Raw genomic sequence first — 19,454 nt, forward strand, 5'->3', positions numbered from 1 at the left:
AGTTAGCACTGTCACCTCACAGGTAGAGGGTTTGAATCCTGGTCTGGGCCCTTCTGTACGGAGTTTGCATGTTCTCCCTGCACCTGTGTGGGTTTTCAGCGCCAAGTGCTTGCTCATAGGGGAATGTTGGATTTTCTGTATTACAAAATTAAATTAAAGAGTTTGGTCTAGATCTGATCTAATTCAATAGCAATACTTCTCAAATTTATTTAGCGTATATAGATGAAAAGTGATTCAAATACCCTAATGATGTGACCAGAAAAGAGTTGTGGTACTTCACCTGGAATAGGCAAACTGGGGCCCACCTGGGGAGCCAGACCTGGGAGTGGAGCTTGTTGGCAGGTGTCTGGTGGTTGGGCCTTAACACAGGCATGTAACATGGATTCGTTGCCTTGTGGGCTCACCACCTGCAGGGTCAAGTGATGGGGTTCGGGTGTATTGTATGCTGGGTGACAGACAAATGTTGGCACTTAAGTGTGCTGACTCCAGGCATTGCAGACTTGTCCCTGGGATGTGGAACATAACCTCTCTGGCTGGGAAGGAATCTGAGCCATTGAAGGTGGGGCAGTTTTGGTTCTGGAAACAAACTCCTGGAGAGGAGTTGGACTTTTTCCAAGTTTCCTAGGGTGAGAACTGCCGAGGCAGGTGTATGGTATTAATCACAACCCCTCGCTGAGGGTCATTGTGTTGAAGTTCTCCCCTGGGAATAAAAAGGATGCCTTAATGCAACAGAGCATCCAGCCTTCTTGGAGTCGCTGGTTGGTGTCCTTGAAAGGATTCTACCCGGGAACTCTACAGTTTTACTAGGGAACTTCAACATTCATGTGGGCAATGATGGGGAAACCTGGAGGGGGGTGATGGGGAGGAATAGCCTGTCTGATCTGAACCTGAGTGGTATTTTGTTACATTGATCACAGTGATCAGATGGCAGGGGAGGCTGTTGGACAGACCTTACCTGGTCCAACCCCAGAGAATATTAAGGGTTAACTGGGAACATCTGGTTGGGGATGGATGAGATTTTCCCTTGATGCAGAAGGCTCTGGATGCTGCTGGGCTGTCTTGGCTGACATGTTTCTTCAAAGTCCAGTGGAAGTCAGGTTACAGTGTCCTTGGAGTGTCAGACCGGGGTGATGGGAGGGAGGTGTTGTGGCATCAGCATTAATGTCGGCACTATACTCGATCGTTGTGGTGAAGGGAGCTGTGCCAGAAGGCCAAGCTCTCGATCTGCATTCCAACCCTCAGCTATAGTCGTGAGTTTAGAGTAGTGACTGACAGAATGAGACTGTGGATACAAGCAGCCGAAAAGGAGTTTTCCCTGTAGGGAGACTCAGATCTGCCTTAGAGATAGGGTGAGGAGCTCGGAGTAGGGCTGTTGCTGCTTTGTGTCAAAAGGAGCCATCTAAGTTGGTCAGGCATTTGATTATGATGTCTCTTGGGCTCCCCCCATTGGAGGTTTTCCTGGCACATCCATATCCAGGAAGATTATTGGAGGGATTACATATTCCATCTAGCCTGAGACTGCCATGTTATCCCCCATGAGGAGCTGGAAAACATTGCGAGGGAGAGGGACGCTCTTAATTCCCTGCTTAGACTGCTGCCACTCCGACCTGACCCCAGATAAGTGTATGAAGGTGGGTGATGGATAGATGGTATGTAATTTGTTCAACATGTTGTTCAAGGTCCAGATCTTTATGTATTGAATATTTAATTCACCATCCTCCAGCAATTTCCTTATTGATCTGATAAAGACACTTTCATTTTACTGATAAATAACATCTCGCTCCATTTGTTGGTTTACCAGGTCAGTAGTCTGGATTACTGAATGATTACTGCAATATAAGATATCCTAAAAATCCACTTGCACAAAATAAATGCAAATTGTATTATTTCGGTTTTTCATCATTCCTAACACCTACCAAATTCATTATGAAGGTGGGCCTCAAGCCTTTACTTAATGAGATTTTAATTTCTTACAAAATAAAATTTTGCAATGAGTACAGTGTTTCCTTATTTTTTTCAGTTCCACAGCAATTAAAGTATTTTATCATCAATGTGAGTGAGAGGTGTAAAACACAGTTGTCACGTGAACAGTTATTTACATACAAACCTGATTTTAGCTCTTTACAAACAGGAGTTCTTTATTCTCAAAGCAAAAAACAGTTATTTTGAAGTACAGTTATTTTTGAAGTGTTATGCCCAGCCTCCTCTGCTGCCCATCCCCTAATAGGTGGTGTAAGTCGTCAAGCATGGACAAAAGGATGACATAATCCTGCATATAAAATTAAGTGCCCCTGCAGGAAGGTTAGATACATGTGTGAAGGGAGAAGTGCAGTTATGGGGGCCTTTCCTTTCAAGTCATTGTTCTTTTGTGTCTATCTGATCTTGAGTTCTTTCTTCTTCCGTGAGTCTTCCCATCTTCCTTTGCCTTGTAAATTACGTGGGCAGTTTAATCTTAATGGCATACACAAACCTGGTGATGTAATCCTGGGTGGGCTGTTTGAAGTCCACTACACTTCTGTCTTCCCTGAGTTGACATTTACTTCGGAGCCACATCAGCCCACCTGCCAAGGGTAAGTCTCACACACGTACCAAATTCAAATGCACATAATATTAGAAGTACTGTATTGCTGTTTAGTGGTTAATTGTGATATTATGTCTGTTAGCTTTGACCCTCCAGGGTTCAGGCATGCCATGACCATGGCCTTTGCTATTGATGAGATCAACAAAAACTCAAATCTGTTACCTAATGTGACCCTGGGATACAATCTTTATGACAACTGTGCTACACTTGGCATTGGGTTCAGTGCTGCATTGTCATTGGCAAGTGGTCGAGAGGAGCAGTTTGTGCTTCAGGAGAACTGTTTGGGGACCCCTCCTGTTATAGGAATTGTGGGTGATCCCTTTTCAACATTTTCTATTGCCGCCTCCAATGTTCTAGGTTTATTTAAACTGCCAATTGTAAGTTTCCTGTCTGTAAATTCCTGTGTGCTTTTGACACATTGCATTTGAACAAATAACAAATTATTAAAAGAGTTGCACAACCTGTGCACATTGTGTGTTTTTCAAAACAGGTGAGTTATTTTGCTACATGTTCCTGCCTGAGTGATCAGAAAAGGTTTCCGTCCTTCTTCAGAACGATTCCAAGTGATGCTTTTCAGGTGAAACACTTTTACGAAACATCTGCATATATCTCAAATAACATGATGCAAATTTGAAATTAGGTTTTGCCAATTAAACAGAACTTGTGTGCATAAAATCTCTTGCTCTGTGCACCATTGATAAAATTATATGTATAAAAGGCAAAATGTTTAACATGATTAATTAATTATATTCCATTACAAGACATAGGGTTGGGTTAGTAATAGATTACATGTAATCAGGATTATGTAATCAGATTTCAAAAACTTTGCCTTTGGGAGTGGGGGGGTGGGGGGCTGAGTCAAGATGGAAGGTTCAAACAGCTGTAGTCTCTCCAAAACAACTTTCCATTCCTGACAGTATGTTCATCGTTAAAATATGCAGTTCAAGAATCCAGTGCAGATTATTGCAAGACAAAAATAAATTTGCTGCCCTGTCATCTGCAAAGATCTCAACTCCAAATATGAACTGAAAGATAAAATAACATCTCGCATGTTGTAGGTTACAGACACCTGTGTTTTTGTGCCAGTATACTGCTTCTGAAAAGATCATTTGTTCTGACTAGCTGTAAATGCTGAGTACCAACACTGGATTCCTTTTTAAAGTGTTTTGTTTTTTTTTAATAATGTGAAACATTTTAAATCTTTGATTTTAAAGGACTCCAAAAGTATTCAATTTAGATTTTTTGTATTACAATGTATTAGTTTACAAATTATAGTTATTTGAATTCCATAATTGACCACTTTTCAAAATAATCAGACATAGGCCTTTACACTAATTCCTTCACTCTGTATTCATTTAGGTACGGGCTATGATTCACATTCTAAAACACTTTGGCTGGACTTGGGTGGGCCTGTTGATCAGTGATGATGACTACGGACGCCATGCTGCCCAATCCTTCCATACTGACCTGACTCAATCTGGTGGAGGTTGTTTGGCTTACTCAGAGGTTTTGCCTTGGGGCAACAATCCAAATGAATATAAGAGGATTGTGGATGTGATGATAAAATCTACAGCTCGTGTGGTCATTGTGTTCGCACATCAGATGCACATGATTCAACTTATGGAAGAGGTTGGAGAATGGAAATACATTGTTGCCTTTGAATCTAGAGCAAGATTCCATAAAATTTTTCCCTTTTACCCTAAAATCACGTATTCACTCCCAATTCTGTGAATTATCATGTATTCGTTTTTATTTCTGTGCTTTCATTACTAAAAGGAAGCAACTGTATCAGAGAGTTCTTTTGTAGTTTTGTTGATATGCATCAACACTTCAAAGTAGACTGTAATTGTTTCACAGAAGTCTGAATAAGATTGTTTTAATGCCATGCACAGGTGGTGAAGCAGAATGTGACTGGCCTACAGTGGATTGCCAGTGAAGCTTGGACTTTGGTTGACGGACTTCACACACCTACCTTCATGCCGTACCTTGGTGGCACACTAGGCATTGCCATCCGTCATGGAAAAATACCAGGACTTGGTGACTTCCTGCTGAGAATTAAGCCTGACAAGCACCACAACAGAGACAATGAAAATAGCATAGTGGGTTTAACCTTTCAATATGACAACAAATTTCAGGAATAATAAATTGTAATTATTTCTGTTAACATGTTTTAATGCATTTCAGGATAAACAGTTTTGGGAATACACATTTCAGTGTAAATTTCCACCACCTCCTGCAGGTTGGGTGGAAAGTGGAGGAACATTATGCACTGGGCAGGAAGACCTAAAGAATGTTCAGACTGAGTTTTTGGACACATCAGAACTCAGGCCAGAGTACAATGTTTACAAGGCTGTGTATGCACTGGCATATGCACTCGATGACATGCTGCGTTGTGTGCCAGGGAGAGGACCTTTCAATGGGCACAGCTGTGCCACTCTGCAAAGACTGGAACCATGGCAGGTGTGATATCAGTGAATACTCCTGTGTAACAGCTGCTACACCTTGGGAGAAATGACTGAGTGCATTTTTGTGGCAGTAAAACATCATGTCATATCATCATATTTTTTATACATTTTTTACATTTTTTATACTTCCTGTGTTCCTGTGATTAACATTCTTTAATGGAAAAATTAAATTTAAAATTAATTTAATTTAATTTTTTTGTTAATAGGTACGAAATTGAAAAAATATCTCTAATATCTCTCCCATTTGTAGCTTATGTATTATTTGAAAAAAGTCAACTTCACCACATCGTTTGGTGATCAAGTATCCTTTGACGAGAATGGTGATGCCTTACCAATATATGATATTATGAACTGGCTGTGGCTCCCTGATGGAAGAATTCAAGTTCAGAATGTGGGTGAGGTAAAAAAGTCAGTGCCCACAGGTGAAGAGCTCATAATTGATGAAGACAAAATCTTCTGGAACATTGATCTGAAAGAGGTTACTTCTCCTTACTGGTGTGTGTGCTTTATTATTACATGAAATAGTGGCATCGCATGCTGTAGAGAATAACAGTGATTGCACAATTCTTTCCCTGTAGCCACCCAGGTCAGTTTGTAGTGAGAGCTGCGCCCCAGGTACCCGAGTGGCCAGGAAAAAAGGACAACCTGCATGTTGTTATGACTGCATTCCTTGTTCAGAGGGAAAGATAAGCAATCAAACAGGTTAGTATCAATTAGTGTTTCATGGCTTGTTGTGGAGTGTTTGTTTGTATTCAGATGAGATAAGATAAGATGAATTTTATTGATCACACAGTGGTAAAATTCACAGAACAGAGCTGGTCCTCCTGACCATCTTGTTCAGTCTTTTTCTGTCCTGGTCCGTGCTGCCCGGTCCCCAACAGACCACAGTGTTGTGAATAGCAGAGGCTACCACAGAGTCATAAAATGTCTGTGGCAGGGGCCTGCACACTGCAAAGGACCTCAGTCTCCTCAGAAGGTGGAGGCAACTTTGGCCTTGTACAGGGCATCAGTGTTATGTGACCAGTCCAATTTATTATTGAGGTAAACACCCAGATACATCTCAATGTCCGAACCCTGGATGTTCACCAATATGGTAGTATCCAGAAGTCAATCACCATCTCCTTCGTTTTACTGGTGGTGCACAGGTGGTTGCGCTCACACCAGTCCACAAAGTCCATGATGACTTGCCTGTACTCCATCTCATTCCCCTCAGACACACAGCCAACAATGGCTGAGTCATCAGAGAACTTCTGGAGGTGACATCTGCTGGTGTTGTAGGTGAAGTGTAAAGGGTGAAGAGGATTCCCCCATTCCCTGGGGGCCCCCGTGCTGCAAATTACCACCTCAGACATACAGTTACACAGTCTCACATACTGTGGCCTGTTGGTTAGTTAGTCGATGATCCAAGCATCCAAATGTCCATCCACTTCCGCTTCCCTCTCAGCAACACTGGTTGAATTTTGCTGAATGAGTTTGAGAAGTCAAAAAACATGATTCTCACAGAGCTCCTGGCACTCTCCAGGTGAGTCAACGCCCTGTGGATGGCGGTAGTGTCCACTGGTCTGGAGATGCATGAAGAGGGGAGAGGAAGGGTGGCAGCTTGCCCAGTGCTGGTCACCTTCAGCTCTCCCTCTGGCTCCATTCAGTCCATGTCCTGAGATGGTATTTCTCTTCTGCTCCACTCTGTCCCCAGAAATGAAAGCCCTCTTCTTCTGGTTCAGCAGGGTTTTAAGCTCAGGCCAACCAGGGCTTGTTGTACCCTCCGGGTTGGTAAAGTGTTCTCCACACAGAAGTTGATGTATTCTGTGATGTCTGTCAGGCCATTGATGTCATCACCATGAGAGCTGTGAAGTGTCTCCCAGTCGGTAGTTTGGAAACAGTCTCTCAGTCTCTCACTGGCCTCAACATTGTCTCCCCCTGTGGTTGACCAGTTAGTGTTGAGGGAAAGTATAGGCCCACTCCTTCAGAAAAAGGGACAGTGTTTAAATGTGCGAGGGTATGATCTCCTTATTTTGGCAATAATAACAGGAGTGCAGAAAAAAAGAATAGGGACAATGCTGGAAAAATGGAGTAACTTCCTCTTTTTTTTCAGATTCCGTGGAGTGCACCAATTGTCCAGAGGACTTCTGGTCCGGTCCTCAGCATGACCAGTGTGTTCCTAAGAAAACAGAGTTTCTCTCTTATCATGAGCCTCTGGGTATCTGTTTGACAACCGCCTCACTGTTGGGTACATGTATATGTTCTGTTGTCCTGGGCATCTTTATCTATCATCACAGCACGCCAATAGTACGAGCCAACAACTCAGAACTGAGCTTTCTGCTCTTGGTATCACTTAAGTTATGTTTCCTGTGTTCACTGCTGTTTATTGGTCGTCCCAGACTGTGGACATGCCAGCTGAGACATGCAGCATTTGGGATCAGCTTTGTGCTTTCTGTCTCATGTATTTTGGTAAAAACCATGGTGGTTCTGGCTGTGTTTAAAGCCTCCAAACCAGGAGGTGGAGCCATTTTGAAGTGGTTTGGTTCTATGCAGCAGAGAGGAACAGTCATGGTTCTTACTTCTATTCAGGCAGCAATCTGCACAGCTTGGCTTGTGTCTGCCTCACCAACTCCCCATAAAAACACTCACTATCACAATGACAAAATAGTTTATGAATGTGTAGTTGGGTCTACAATTGGTTTTGGAGTTTTACTTGGCTATATTGGTTTACTGGCCATCCTCAGCTTCCTGTTAGCATTTCTGGCAAGAAATCTCCCAGACAATTTTAATGAGGCCAAGCTCATCACTTTCAGCATGCTGATCTTCTGTGCTGTGTGGGTGGCCTTTGTCCCTGCTTATGTCAACTCTCCAGGCAAATATGCAGATGCAGTGGAGGTATTTGCCATCCTGGCCTCCAGTTTTGGCCTCCTGGTAGCACTGTTTGGACCCAAATGTTACATAATCCTGCTGAGACCAGAGAGGAACACAAAGAAAGCTATCATGGGCCGAGGAACCACCAACTCATAAGAGCAACATTTATAGTAAAATGAACTAGTCTGGACCAACATGTATTTCGCATTTTTTTCAGGTGTGATCCTTCCATGAAATGGCTAATACATAACAAATAAATAACCTGCTTTTGTACTTTAGAGATGTTTTTATTTTAAAGACTAAACCTAGAATCAACTAGAAGAATTGGAAGAAATAAAATAATTTTTGTGTGAAAAAGATTTTGACTATTTCTTTGTTTTGATCACAGTCTGCAGGATATGGGTGACTTTTCAAGTTTTCCTCCTGATTAAACCTAAAGTTAAATCAATGCATTGTTTTCACTGCAGTGGACAGATACCCAACATATGTCTTCATGTATATGTATGTATTTTGATTATCTAGTCAGGCATCAGCCACCACAGCTTGGGTTAACATTACACAAACTGGGTTTAACAAAGAGAGATGGTAGGCACCTTTCTGATACTCATGATCTCTGATTGGTCTGAGATCTTGTCGTGCCAGCTCATACAAAGAAAACCTGGTCATGCTGAACTTGCTTTGTAATAACCCCCCCAAAAGTCACCCTCAGATGAACTAACCTGATGAAGGCTATAGCAAGTACAGAAAGTGGACATCTCTGCAACAGCTACAGTACTATGTATACAAGAATTACTATTACCATTTCTGACTAAAACATGTTGAAATACAGTATGATCCACAGTTTTCAGCATTACAAAAATGCACTGTCAAACTATGTCCGGGAATCAAATGATAGATAATCTCATGTCAAATTTTCTTGACAAAATCAAATTATCGAATGTATAACATAAAAATTAAAAAAGTGAGAATGAAATAATTATTATGCAGGCATTTCCAGATTGTGATTAATTAACAAGGTGGAAGTTACATTTCCAGGAGAAAAACCACAGAAGATAAATATTAAAGTGATTTACAAAACGTTTAATACGGCTCAAAAACACATGCTGATATGGCCTAGTTTGCAAGTATTTTAGGTCCTGCCACAATCCCCAATCCATGATGGGCGGTGTGAAAAATTAGACAATGATGGAAAGCATGGAATGGGGATGACATAGCTCTGCCTATAAAATAACATGTATGAAGAAGAGAAACAGTTGTGAAGGGAGGAGGGCAGTTATGGGAGCTTTTTTTCACACATATTTTCCTTTATGTTTCTGCCTTATGCTGTTTGTTCTCTCCTTCTCCTCTTTATACTCTGTATCTTGCGCTTTTCCCCTAGCTTGTAAACTGTGGAGAAAGTTTCGTCACAATGAAATGCACAAGCCTGGCGATGTGGTACTGGGTGGACTCTTTGAGGTCCACTACAGCTCTGTCTTCCCTGAATGGACATTTACCTCAGAGCCACAACAGCCTATATGCAAAGGGTAAGTGTCACACACATGCAGCAGATGGCATATATCTGTATAAATTATGTTGTCTGAGCCAGATATTCATTATAAGAAAGAAAATGTCTCTATCCCCAAATTTCTTTTATGACACATGCTTAATGCAACATTTCATAACAGTATAATCAACGTTGAAATGTTAAAATATATCTGTAAACAGTATAATGTTGCAAATATGTGATATTTTATTAGTATTACATGAGTAATGTAACATTTTGTGACAGTTGTAGCAAGAATTTTGAAATGTTACAATAAATCTGTAAAATTTCTATTGTTGCAAAGGTGTAATATTTTACTAACATAGGTTTAGTTGCTTTGTATACATTTACAAATTTCTCATGGTGCCATTTACTTTTGAGTGACTAATAGTGTTATTTTGGTTTTCAGTTTTGACACTCTCGGATTCAGGCATGTCATGACCATGGCCTTTGCTGTTGATGAGATAAACAAGAACTCCAATCTTCTACCTAATGTGACTTTGGGATATAGTCTTTCAGATAACTGTGGTGCACTCGTTGTTGGATTCAGTGCTGCATTGTCATTGGCAAGCGGCCAAGAAGAGCAGTTTTTGCTTGAGGAGAACTGTTTAGGGATGCCTCCAGTGCTGGGGATTGTGGGTGATTCCCCCTCTACATTTTCTATTGCTACCTCAAATGTCCTAGGTTTATACAAAATGCCCATTGTAAGTTTTCTGTTGCCTGTCTTTTGTATTGTTATATTTTATATGAAATAATGATATCTTTAAAAGTGATACATTATTAAAATATAAATATATTCTTACTTGGTTTAACAAGCATGAGATGGGAGTTTTTACTGTATATTTTTCTTTGTAGGTAAGTTATTTTTCCACATGTTCCTGCCTGAGTGATCGGCAACGGTTTCCATCATTTTTTAGAACAATCCCAAGTGATTCTTTTCAGGTGAATTGCTGTATTATTACCAAGTTGAGAACTGTGAACTGCAGTCTTTTTCAGGCAGTACAACAAGCTTTTGATACAAACCTTTTTATTTGTTTTTATTACTTTTAATAGGATTATTTACATTTCATGCCATTGTGAAACATATGTAAATTTATGATTTATATTACAATAATTGATGTTAGTTGTACATGTCATTTTAAACGGATATATTTGTCTGTGCAATAATCCCTACTCATTAATCCACTTAGGTGCGTGCAATGATTCAGATTCTAAAACACTTTGGCTGGACTTGGGTAGGCCTGCTGGTCAGTGATGATGACTATGGACTCCATGTTGCCCGATCCTTTCAATCTGACCTGGCTCAGTCTGGCGGAGGTTGTTTGGCCTACTTAGAGGTTTTGCCCTGGGACAGTGACCCAGCTGAACTCAGGAGAATTGTACATTTGATGAAGACATCAACAGCTCGGGTGGTCATGGTGTTTGCACATGAGTTCCACATGATTCATCTCATGGAAGAGGTTCAGTGTCATACATATGACTGTTTTCACATTTGTGCAAATAATCAATTTTTGTGATTTTTTTTCGCATTTTTCAACATATATTTTATTTAATGAAATACACAGGTAGCGAGCCAGAACGTATCAGGCCGACAGTGGATAGCAAGTGAAGCTTGGACTCAAGCTGTTGTTCTACAGACTCCCCACTTCATGCCATACCTGAACGGCACACTGGGAATCGCTATCCGTCGAGGAGAAATACCAGGTCTCAGGGAATTCCTTTTACAAATACGTCCCAACAAAAATGAAAGCTATAATAGCATGGTAAGAGTTTAATAAGAGAGGGGCAATTTCTCAATAAAAAGTAACTGATAATATATTGCAACTTATGTCACAATTGACCTTTTAATATGCTGCATGTCAGGTGAGGCAGTTTTGGGAATACACATTTCAGTGTAAATTTGATCCAGCAGATCTGGTGGAAGCTGGCGGAGCGCTTTGCACTGGACAGGAAGATATTAAAAATGTGGAGACCGAGTTTTTGGATCTTTCTAACCTCAGGCCTGAGTATAATATTTACAAAGCTGTTTATGCTCTGGCATATGCCCTCAATGACATGCTGCATTGTCAACCAGGGAGAGGTCCTTTTAGCGGGCACAGCTGTGCCACTTTGCAAACACTGGAGCCCTGGCAGGTGAGACATCAATTAACACTCCACCTGTTTATGTTTTCAAAAACAGCTGCTACACCCTGAGGTGCTTTCTAAATTTAGTTGTTGTGAGAACCCTTCATTGGGTTGATAAAGTTTTGTCTGCCACGCTCTTAATTATGTTTATTTCTATAATCCATTTCCAGCTGATAAATTATTTGCAACAGGTCAACTTCACTACACCGTTTGGTGATCAAGTGTCATTTGATGAGAATGGTGATGCCCTACCCATCTATGACATTGTCAACTGGCATTGGCTTCCTAATGGAAAAACTAAAGTCCAGAATGTGGGTGAGGTGAAAAGGTTGGAATCAAAAGGTGAAGAACTTACAATCGATGAACACAAAATCTTCTGGAACTTTGAATCAAACAAGGTTGTTCACCAGTTCACCATTTATGACTGAAGATTTCAGCAGTGTAATATAGAGATATAAGTGATTCTTTTTTTCTTTTTCTTTTTCTTTTTTTTTTGTCTACAGCCACCCCAGTCAGTGTGCAGTGCAAGCTGTCCTCCAGGTACTCGTATGGCCAGAAAGAAAAGGGAACCCATTTGTTGTTTTGACTGCATCCCTTGTTCTGAGGGAAAGATAAGTAATAAAACTGGTGGGTGTTCATGTTCATTTTTTAAGTTTTATGCTAAAGATATTATATACTATACAACAAGAATGTACCTTAACATCTTCCCTTTACTGTCAGATACCATGGAGTGCACCAGTTGTCCAGAGGACTTCTGGTCCAGCCCCCAGCGTGACCACTGTGTTCCTAAAAAACAGAGTTCCTCTCCTACCATGAGCCTCTTGGTATCTGTTTGACAGCTGCGTCATTACTGGGTACATGTATTTGTGCTGTTGTCCTCGGCATTTTTACCTATCATCATCGTACACCCATGGTACGAGCCAACAATTCAGAACTGAGTTTCCTGCTCCTGGTATCGCTGAAACTATGTTTCCTGTGTTCACTGCTGTTTATTGGTCATCCCAGACTGTGGACGTGCCAGCTGAGACATGCAGCATTTGGGATCAGCTTTGTGCTTTCTGTCTCATGTATCCTGGTGAAAACCATGGTGGTCCTGGCTGTGTTCAAGGCCTCCAAGCCAGGAGGTGGAGACATTCTGAAGTGGTTTGGTGCTATGCAGCAGAGAGGGACAGTCATGGTTCTTACTTCTATTCAGGCAGGGATTTGTACTGCCTGGATTGTCTCTGCCTCACCAGTTCCTCACAAAAACACTCAATACTACAACGATAAGATTGTTTATGAGTGTGTAGTTGGGTCTACAGTTGGTTTTGCAGTGTTACTGGGTTACATTGGCTTATTAGCTATTCTTAGCTTCCTGTTAGCATTTCTTGCAAGGAATCTTCCAGATAATTTCAATGAGGCCAAACTCATCACTTTCAGCATGCTGATCTTCTGTGCTGTGTGGGTGGCCTTTGTGCCTGCTTATGTCAACTCTCCAGGCAAATATGCAGATGCAGTGGAGGTATTTGCCATTCTGGCCTCCAGTTTTGGCCTCCTGGTAGCACTGTTTGGACCCAAATGTTATATAATCCTGCTGAGACCAGAGAGGAACACAAAGAAAGCTATCATGGGCCGAGGAACCACCAACTCATAAAAGCAGCAGTTACAGTAAAATGATTAGCTAGTCTTCACTAATACGTTTTCATTTGGCAGAAATCTGCCCTTGGAATGACCAGTTGAACAGAAATATTTTCACTGTAAAAAGTACATTTGGGAGAAACTATAACCAGTAAAGAAAGATTTGTGGGAAAAAGAGTCTTCATTATTGTCCATTTCTTGCATGATCACATTTTTTTGGATTTTGACAATGTTTCAAGGCTTTACCGCAATTTACTGGATTAAAAAAAAATATTGGGAAATATGAATATGAACTTGATTCACAGTCAGGAAACTGGTTGTTAGAGCAGCACAAGGACAGTAAAAACTACAAATGAAAAATGCTATCTAAAACTAATATATAACTAATAACAAAAACTAATAACTACTATTGACTGGGTGGTTTAAATATTATGAAGGTGAATAATGACAAAAAAGAAAAATTCCTATTTACTTGAGAGAAGAGGACAAAATGATAGATTCTCAATCAATGCCAGGTTGTTTATTACAATCCTCATACATTATCAGAATTTATGAAAATAGTAAATGAAATTAAAGTGCATTACAAAATTTATCATTTCTCTTTTGGTTTATATTTGCTTAAACATTTGTATGACACAAAACTCGACAATATGTATTTTGATATTTGATATTTTAACATAATGAAGATTATGTGTGTATTATGTCTTGTCACCACATACCATGCCCAGATGGGTGGTTTAAATGATGAAACAATCACTGAAAGCATGCAATGCGAATGACGTAACCCTGCATATAAAATTAAGCAACCTTGTATGAAGAAAAGAAACTGTTGTAAAAGGAGGGCAGTCATGAGAACTTTTCTTGACAGATGTTTCCTTTTGAGGGTCTACTTTATTTTGTTCTTCCTCATTTTCTCATGTTTATGCTCTACATCTTCCTCTTCTCCCTCATCTTGTAAATTATGGAGAAAGTTTCATCTTAATGAAATGCACAAGCCTGGTGATGTGGTTCTGGGTGGGCTGTTTGAGGTCCACTACAGTTCTGTCTTCCTTGAGCAGACATTTACCTCAGAGCCACAACAGCCAACCTGCAAAGGGTAGGTTTCTAATAACATGTATATGTGCAAATTATGGAATATGTTCAGAGTATTCCTGGTCAGGAAGAAAATGTCACTGTACTCAATTACTTGTAAAACATGATAAATGTGACTTTTAATGACAGTTTGAAAAAAAGATGAAATTATCATGGCAACTCTGTAATGTGTTATGTATATACAGTATATATATACATATATATCTATATTGCAAATAAGTACCCATTTCTAAGAATGCCATTTACCTTTCTGTTAGTTTTGACATTCTAGGGTTTAGGTATGCCATGACCATGGCCTTTGCTATTGAGGAGATCAACAAGAACCCCGATCTGCTACCTAATGTGACTCTGGGATACAGTCTTTATGATAACTGTGGTGCACTTGTTATTGGATTCAGTGGTTCATTATCTCTGGCAAGTGGTCGTCAGGAGCAGTTTCTGCTTCAGCAAAACTGTTTAGGGACCCCTCCGGTCCTGGGAATAGTGGGTGATTCCTACTCTACTTTTTCTATTGCTGCCTCCATTGTTCTAGGTTTATTCAGAATGCCCATTGTAAGTATCTTTTGTATTGGTGTATTTTAATATGAATTAATTACATCTTGGTGTACATTGTTGACATTTCAAAATATTTTGGCTTGTTTGATTTGCATGAGATGGGTAACTTGAGTTTTTACTGTATGTTTCCTGGTAGGTAAGTTATTTTTCCACATGCCCCTGCCTGAGTGATCGGCAGCGGTTTCCATCTTTCTTTAGAACAATCCCAAGTGACTCTTTTCAGGTGAATAACTATTACCAGATTGAGCAAGATTTTAACAATTGTCCCTCATGATTCAAATCGTCTCTTTTCTCCGGATGGAATTATTTATATTTGATGCCATTGTGAAACATATGTGAATATGTGATTTATATAAATTACAAAATTTAAATTAATTGGACATGTCATTTTAAACAAAATTATTCATCTGTGCAATAATGCCTTCTCACCAATATACTTAGGTGCGTGCAATGATTCAGATTCTAAAACACTTTGGCTGGACTTGGGTAGGCCTGCTGGTCAGTGATGATGACTATGGACTCCATGTTGCCCGATCCTTTCAATCTGACCTGTCTCAGTCTGGTGGAGGTTGTTTGGCCTACGTAGAGGTTTTGCCCTGGGACAGTGACCCAGCTGAACTCAGGAGGATTGTACATTTGATGAAGACATCAACAGCTCGGGTGGTCATGGTGTTTGCACACGAGTTCCACATGTTTCATCTAATGGAAGAGGTTCAGTGTCTTGAATATAGCAACATTTTCACATCTGTGTTTATGAGAGTTAAAAAAGCCAGACAAAACAGTTGTTGTAGACAAATCAATATTTGCCAAAATGCTTGCTTTTCAATTTGGAACATATATTTTATTCAATGCATTACAAAGGTGGTGAGGCAGAATGTGATCGGCAGGCAGTGGATAGCAGGTGAGTCGTTGACCGCAGCTGCTGTGCTCCACAAACCTTTCTTCATGCCATACCTGAATGGCACACTGGGCATTGCCATCCGTCGAGGAGAATTAACAGGGCTCAGGGAATTCCTTTTACAAATACGTCCTGACCAAAATGACAATAGCAACTATAGAAATAGCATGGTGAGAGTTTAATCTTCAAATATGATCTTAATCAAATAAAAATAATAAATAATGACTAATATATAATAACTTCTGCCAGTACTGACTTTATAATATGCTGTATTTCAGGTGAGGCAGTTTTGGGAACACACATTTCAGTGTAAATTTGATCCAGCAGATCTGGTGGAAGCTGGCGGAGCACTTTGCACTGGACAGGAAGATATTAACAATGTGGAGACTGAGTTTTTGGATTTTTCAACCCTTAGGCCTGAGTATAATATTTACAAAGCTGTCTATGCTCTGGCATATGCACTTGATAAAATGCTGCATTGTCAACCAGGGAGAGGTCCATTCAGCGGGCACAGCTGTGCCACTTTGCAAACATTGGAGCCCTGGCAGGTAACACATCAATTAACTCTCCACCTGATTATGTTTTTGAAAGGGATGCTACACCCTGAAATACTTGCTACAATTAGATTTGCAAGATCTGTTGTAAATCATTTAACAGTCTGATAAACATTTTCCTGATGGAGCCTTTTCCTCACTCTTCATGTTTATTTTCATTTCCATCATCCATTTGTAGCTTGTACATTATTTGCAACAGGTCAACTTCACTACAGCGTTTGGTGATCAAGTGTCATTTGATGAGAATGGTGATGCCCTACCCATCTATGACATTGTCAACTGGCATTGGCTTCCGGATGGAAAAACTATAGTCCAGAATGTGGGTGAGGTGAAAAGGTTGGAATCCAAAGGTGAAGAACTTGCAATTGATGAAGACAAAATCTTCTGGAACTTTGAATCAAACAAGGTTATTTCTGCTTTATCAGACAATGTTTTTGTATTTTAACAGAAAATCAGTGTATTATAATATAGTTAGAGATTTGTTTGTCTCTCTCAAGACACCCCCATCAGTGTGCAGTGAGAGCTGTCCTCCAGGTACCCGCATGGCCATAAAGAAAGGGGAACCCATTTGTTGTTTTGACTGCATCCCTTGTTCTGAGGGAAAGATAAGTAATCAAACTAGTAAGTGTTCATGTTCAATGTTTTAATTACACACTAAGGTAACTATATACTATACAACAACAATACACCTCAAAATATCCTCTTTCTTATCAGATGCTATGGATTGCACTAGCTGTCCAGAGGATCTCTGGTCCAACCCCCAGCGTGACCACTGTGTTCCTAAAAAAACAGAGTTCCTCTCCTACCATGAGCCTCTTGGTATCTGCTTGACAACCACTTCGTTGCTGTGTACATGTATCTGTGTTGTTGTGTTGGGCATTTTTACCTATCATCGCCACACACCGATCGTACGCGCCAACAATTCAGAACTGAGTTTCCTGCTCCTGGTATCACTGAAACTATGTTTCATGTGTTCACTGCTGTTTATCGGTCGTCCCAGACTGTGGACATGCCAGCTGAGACATGCAGCATTTGGGATCAGCTTTGTGCTTTGTGTCTCTTGTATTTTGGTAAAAACTATGGTGGTTCTGGCTGTGTTTAAGGCCTCCAAGCCAGGAGGTGAAGACATTCTGAAGTGGTTTGGTGCTATGCAGCAGAGAGGGACAGTCATGGTTCTCACTTCCATTCAGGCAGCAATCTGCACTGCCTGGATTGTGTCTTCATCACCGGCTCCTCATAAAAACACTCAATATTACAATGATAAGATTATTTATGAGTGTGTAGTTGGGTCAACAGTTGGTTTTGCAGTGTTACTGGGTTACATTGGTTTACTGGCTATTCTTAGCTTCCTGTTAGCTTTTCTGGCAAGGAATCTTCCAGATAATTTCAATGAGGCCAAACTCATCACTTTCAGCATGCTGATCTTCTGTGCTGTGTGGGTGGCCTTTGTCCCTGCTTATGTTAACTCTCCAGGTAAATACGCAGATGCAGTGGAGGTATTTGCCATCCTGGCCTCCAGCTTTGGCCTCTTGGTAGCACTGTTTGGACCCAAATGTTACATAATCCTTCTGCGACCAGAGAAAAATTCGAAGAAAGCAATCATGGGTCGAGGAACCACCAACTCATAAAAGCAGCAGTTACAGTAAAATAATCAACTAGTCTTAACCAATTTGTATTAATTAAGTAGAGATCTGCCTTTGAAATGACAGGACCTTTATCAGATAAACAACTTGCTTTTTCGTTTCAGGAATTCTTTTTATTGTGAAGGATATATTTTGTAAAAACTGGAAGCTAGAAGAAATCTTTGTGAATAACAGTTTAGCTACCTTTTGTGTCACTGTTTTTCTTTATCAGACTTTATACTCTGTCTCCCAAAAGAAAAAGGAAAAAAATAAAGAATGAGTGCCTAGTAGTGGTACTCAATTTTGTCTGTATTAACATAGAGATACTTGGTGGCCCAAGTGTTAAAGTCAGTAGTTTCCACTGTGTTTCATGTTGGGATTAATCAGGGTGAACAATTACACCAACATTTGGTGGCAAGAAAAAATTCCCTTTTAACAGGAAGGAATTTTGAGGAGGACCCAGCTCACAAGGGAGAACTATCCTGCTGATATTTGGCCGGGTAAAGGAGGGGAGGAAGAGGTAGACAGGACAGGGAGGATGAAAGAGAGAGAGAGAGAGAGAGAGAGAGAGAGAGAGACATACATGCAATTAGCATCAAACATTAAAAAAGAAAAACATGACAGGTTGTTTTAATTAGGATGCTGAAAACTATGTAATGTATTTATTTGTTTTGTAGTGGAGCTGTCGTTCAAGTTAATTATACTAGCACTAGAAGAGACGACACAGGCAGATGTTGACAGTAGACACTGGGTTTGTCAGAGGGCCAGATCCAGGTCAGCATGTAGATCTGGACAGAGAGAGAGAGAGAGAGGGAGGGAGAGAGCCCTACACACTTTGTTAAAGGCTAACTATACGCTTTACTAAACAGAATGGTTTTAAGTCTGGTCTTAAAGGTGGTGGTGGTGGTGTCTGCCTCTTGAACCCAGATTGACAGCTGGTTCCACAGTAGGGGTGCCTGATATCTAAAGGCTCGTCCTCACATTCTAATTTTATGAATTCTAGGAACTACAAGTAAACCTGCACTCAGTGATCTGAGTGTTTTATTGGGAATATATGGGACTATTAGATCCTGCAAGTATAGTGGAGCTAGTCCATTTAGGGCCTTATATGCAAGTAGGAGAATTTTAAAGTCTGTTCTGAATTTTACCGGAAGCCAGCGAAGGAAAGCTAAGATAGGAGAGATATGATCCCTTTTGCTAATTCTTGTCAAAACTCCAGCTGCAGGTTGGATCAGCTGCAGAATATTAATGGAGTAATTTGGACATCCTGATAATAATGAGTTGCAGTAGTCCAGCCTAGAAGTAACAAAAGCATTCAGCATCATTCTGAGAGAGGATGCTCCTAATCTTAGCAATATTACGGAGGTGAAAGAAGGCGGTCTTAGAGATCTGTTTAACATGATGGATAAAATACATGTCCTGACCAAAACTAACGCAGAGGTTCTTCACAGTCATACTGGAGGCCAAAGTAATACTGCCCAGAAAGAGAATATTATCATTATTATACTATTCTAGTACTGAGATGTTTGGGGCCAAAAATAATGACCTCAGTTTTGTCTGAGTTTCATAACAAA

The 19,454-nt window shown here is 40.4% G+C and overlaps 2 protein-coding genes and 1 pseudogene across 2 annotated transcripts; all 3 read left to right on the forward strand.

The window, feature by feature from the left end:
- Window positions 1-2,277: 2,277 nt before the first annotated feature.
- Window positions 2,278-8,295, forward strand: LOC124059398 (extracellular calcium-sensing receptor-like). Its single transcript, XM_046389343.1, has 9 exons — window positions 2,278-2,570; window positions 2,664-2,958; window positions 3,072-3,158; window positions 3,941-4,210; window positions 4,474-4,680; window positions 4,766-5,041; window positions 5,297-5,524; window positions 5,625-5,748; window positions 7,139-8,295. The coding sequence occupies exons 1-9, from the start codon at window positions 2,311-2,313 to the stop codon at window positions 8,050-8,052; spliced, it is 2,661 nt and encodes an 886-aa protein (XP_046245299.1). The 5' UTR covers window positions 2,278-2,310; the 3' UTR covers window positions 8,053-8,295.
- Window positions 8,296-9,054: 759 nt separating this feature from the next.
- LOC124059200 lies at window positions 9,055-13,501 on the forward strand (annotated as a pseudogene).
- Window positions 13,502-16,939: 3,438 nt separating this feature from the next.
- Window positions 16,940-18,217, forward strand: LOC124059394 (vomeronasal type-2 receptor 26-like). Its single transcript, XM_046389338.1, has one exon. It carries the CDS (start codon window positions 16,978-16,980, stop codon window positions 17,884-17,886), a length of 909 nt encoding a protein of 302 aa, XP_046245294.1. The 5' UTR covers window positions 16,940-16,977; the 3' UTR covers window positions 17,887-18,217.
- The last annotated feature ends 1,237 nt before the right edge of the window (window positions 18,218-19,454 follow it).

Source organism: Scatophagus argus, chromosome 5 (assembly GCF_020382885.2).
Source record: "Scatophagus argus isolate fScaArg1 chromosome 5, fScaArg1.pri, whole genome shotgun sequence".
In the NCBI taxonomy this organism is placed as follows: domain Eukaryota; kingdom Metazoa; phylum Chordata; class Actinopteri; family Scatophagidae; genus Scatophagus; species Scatophagus argus.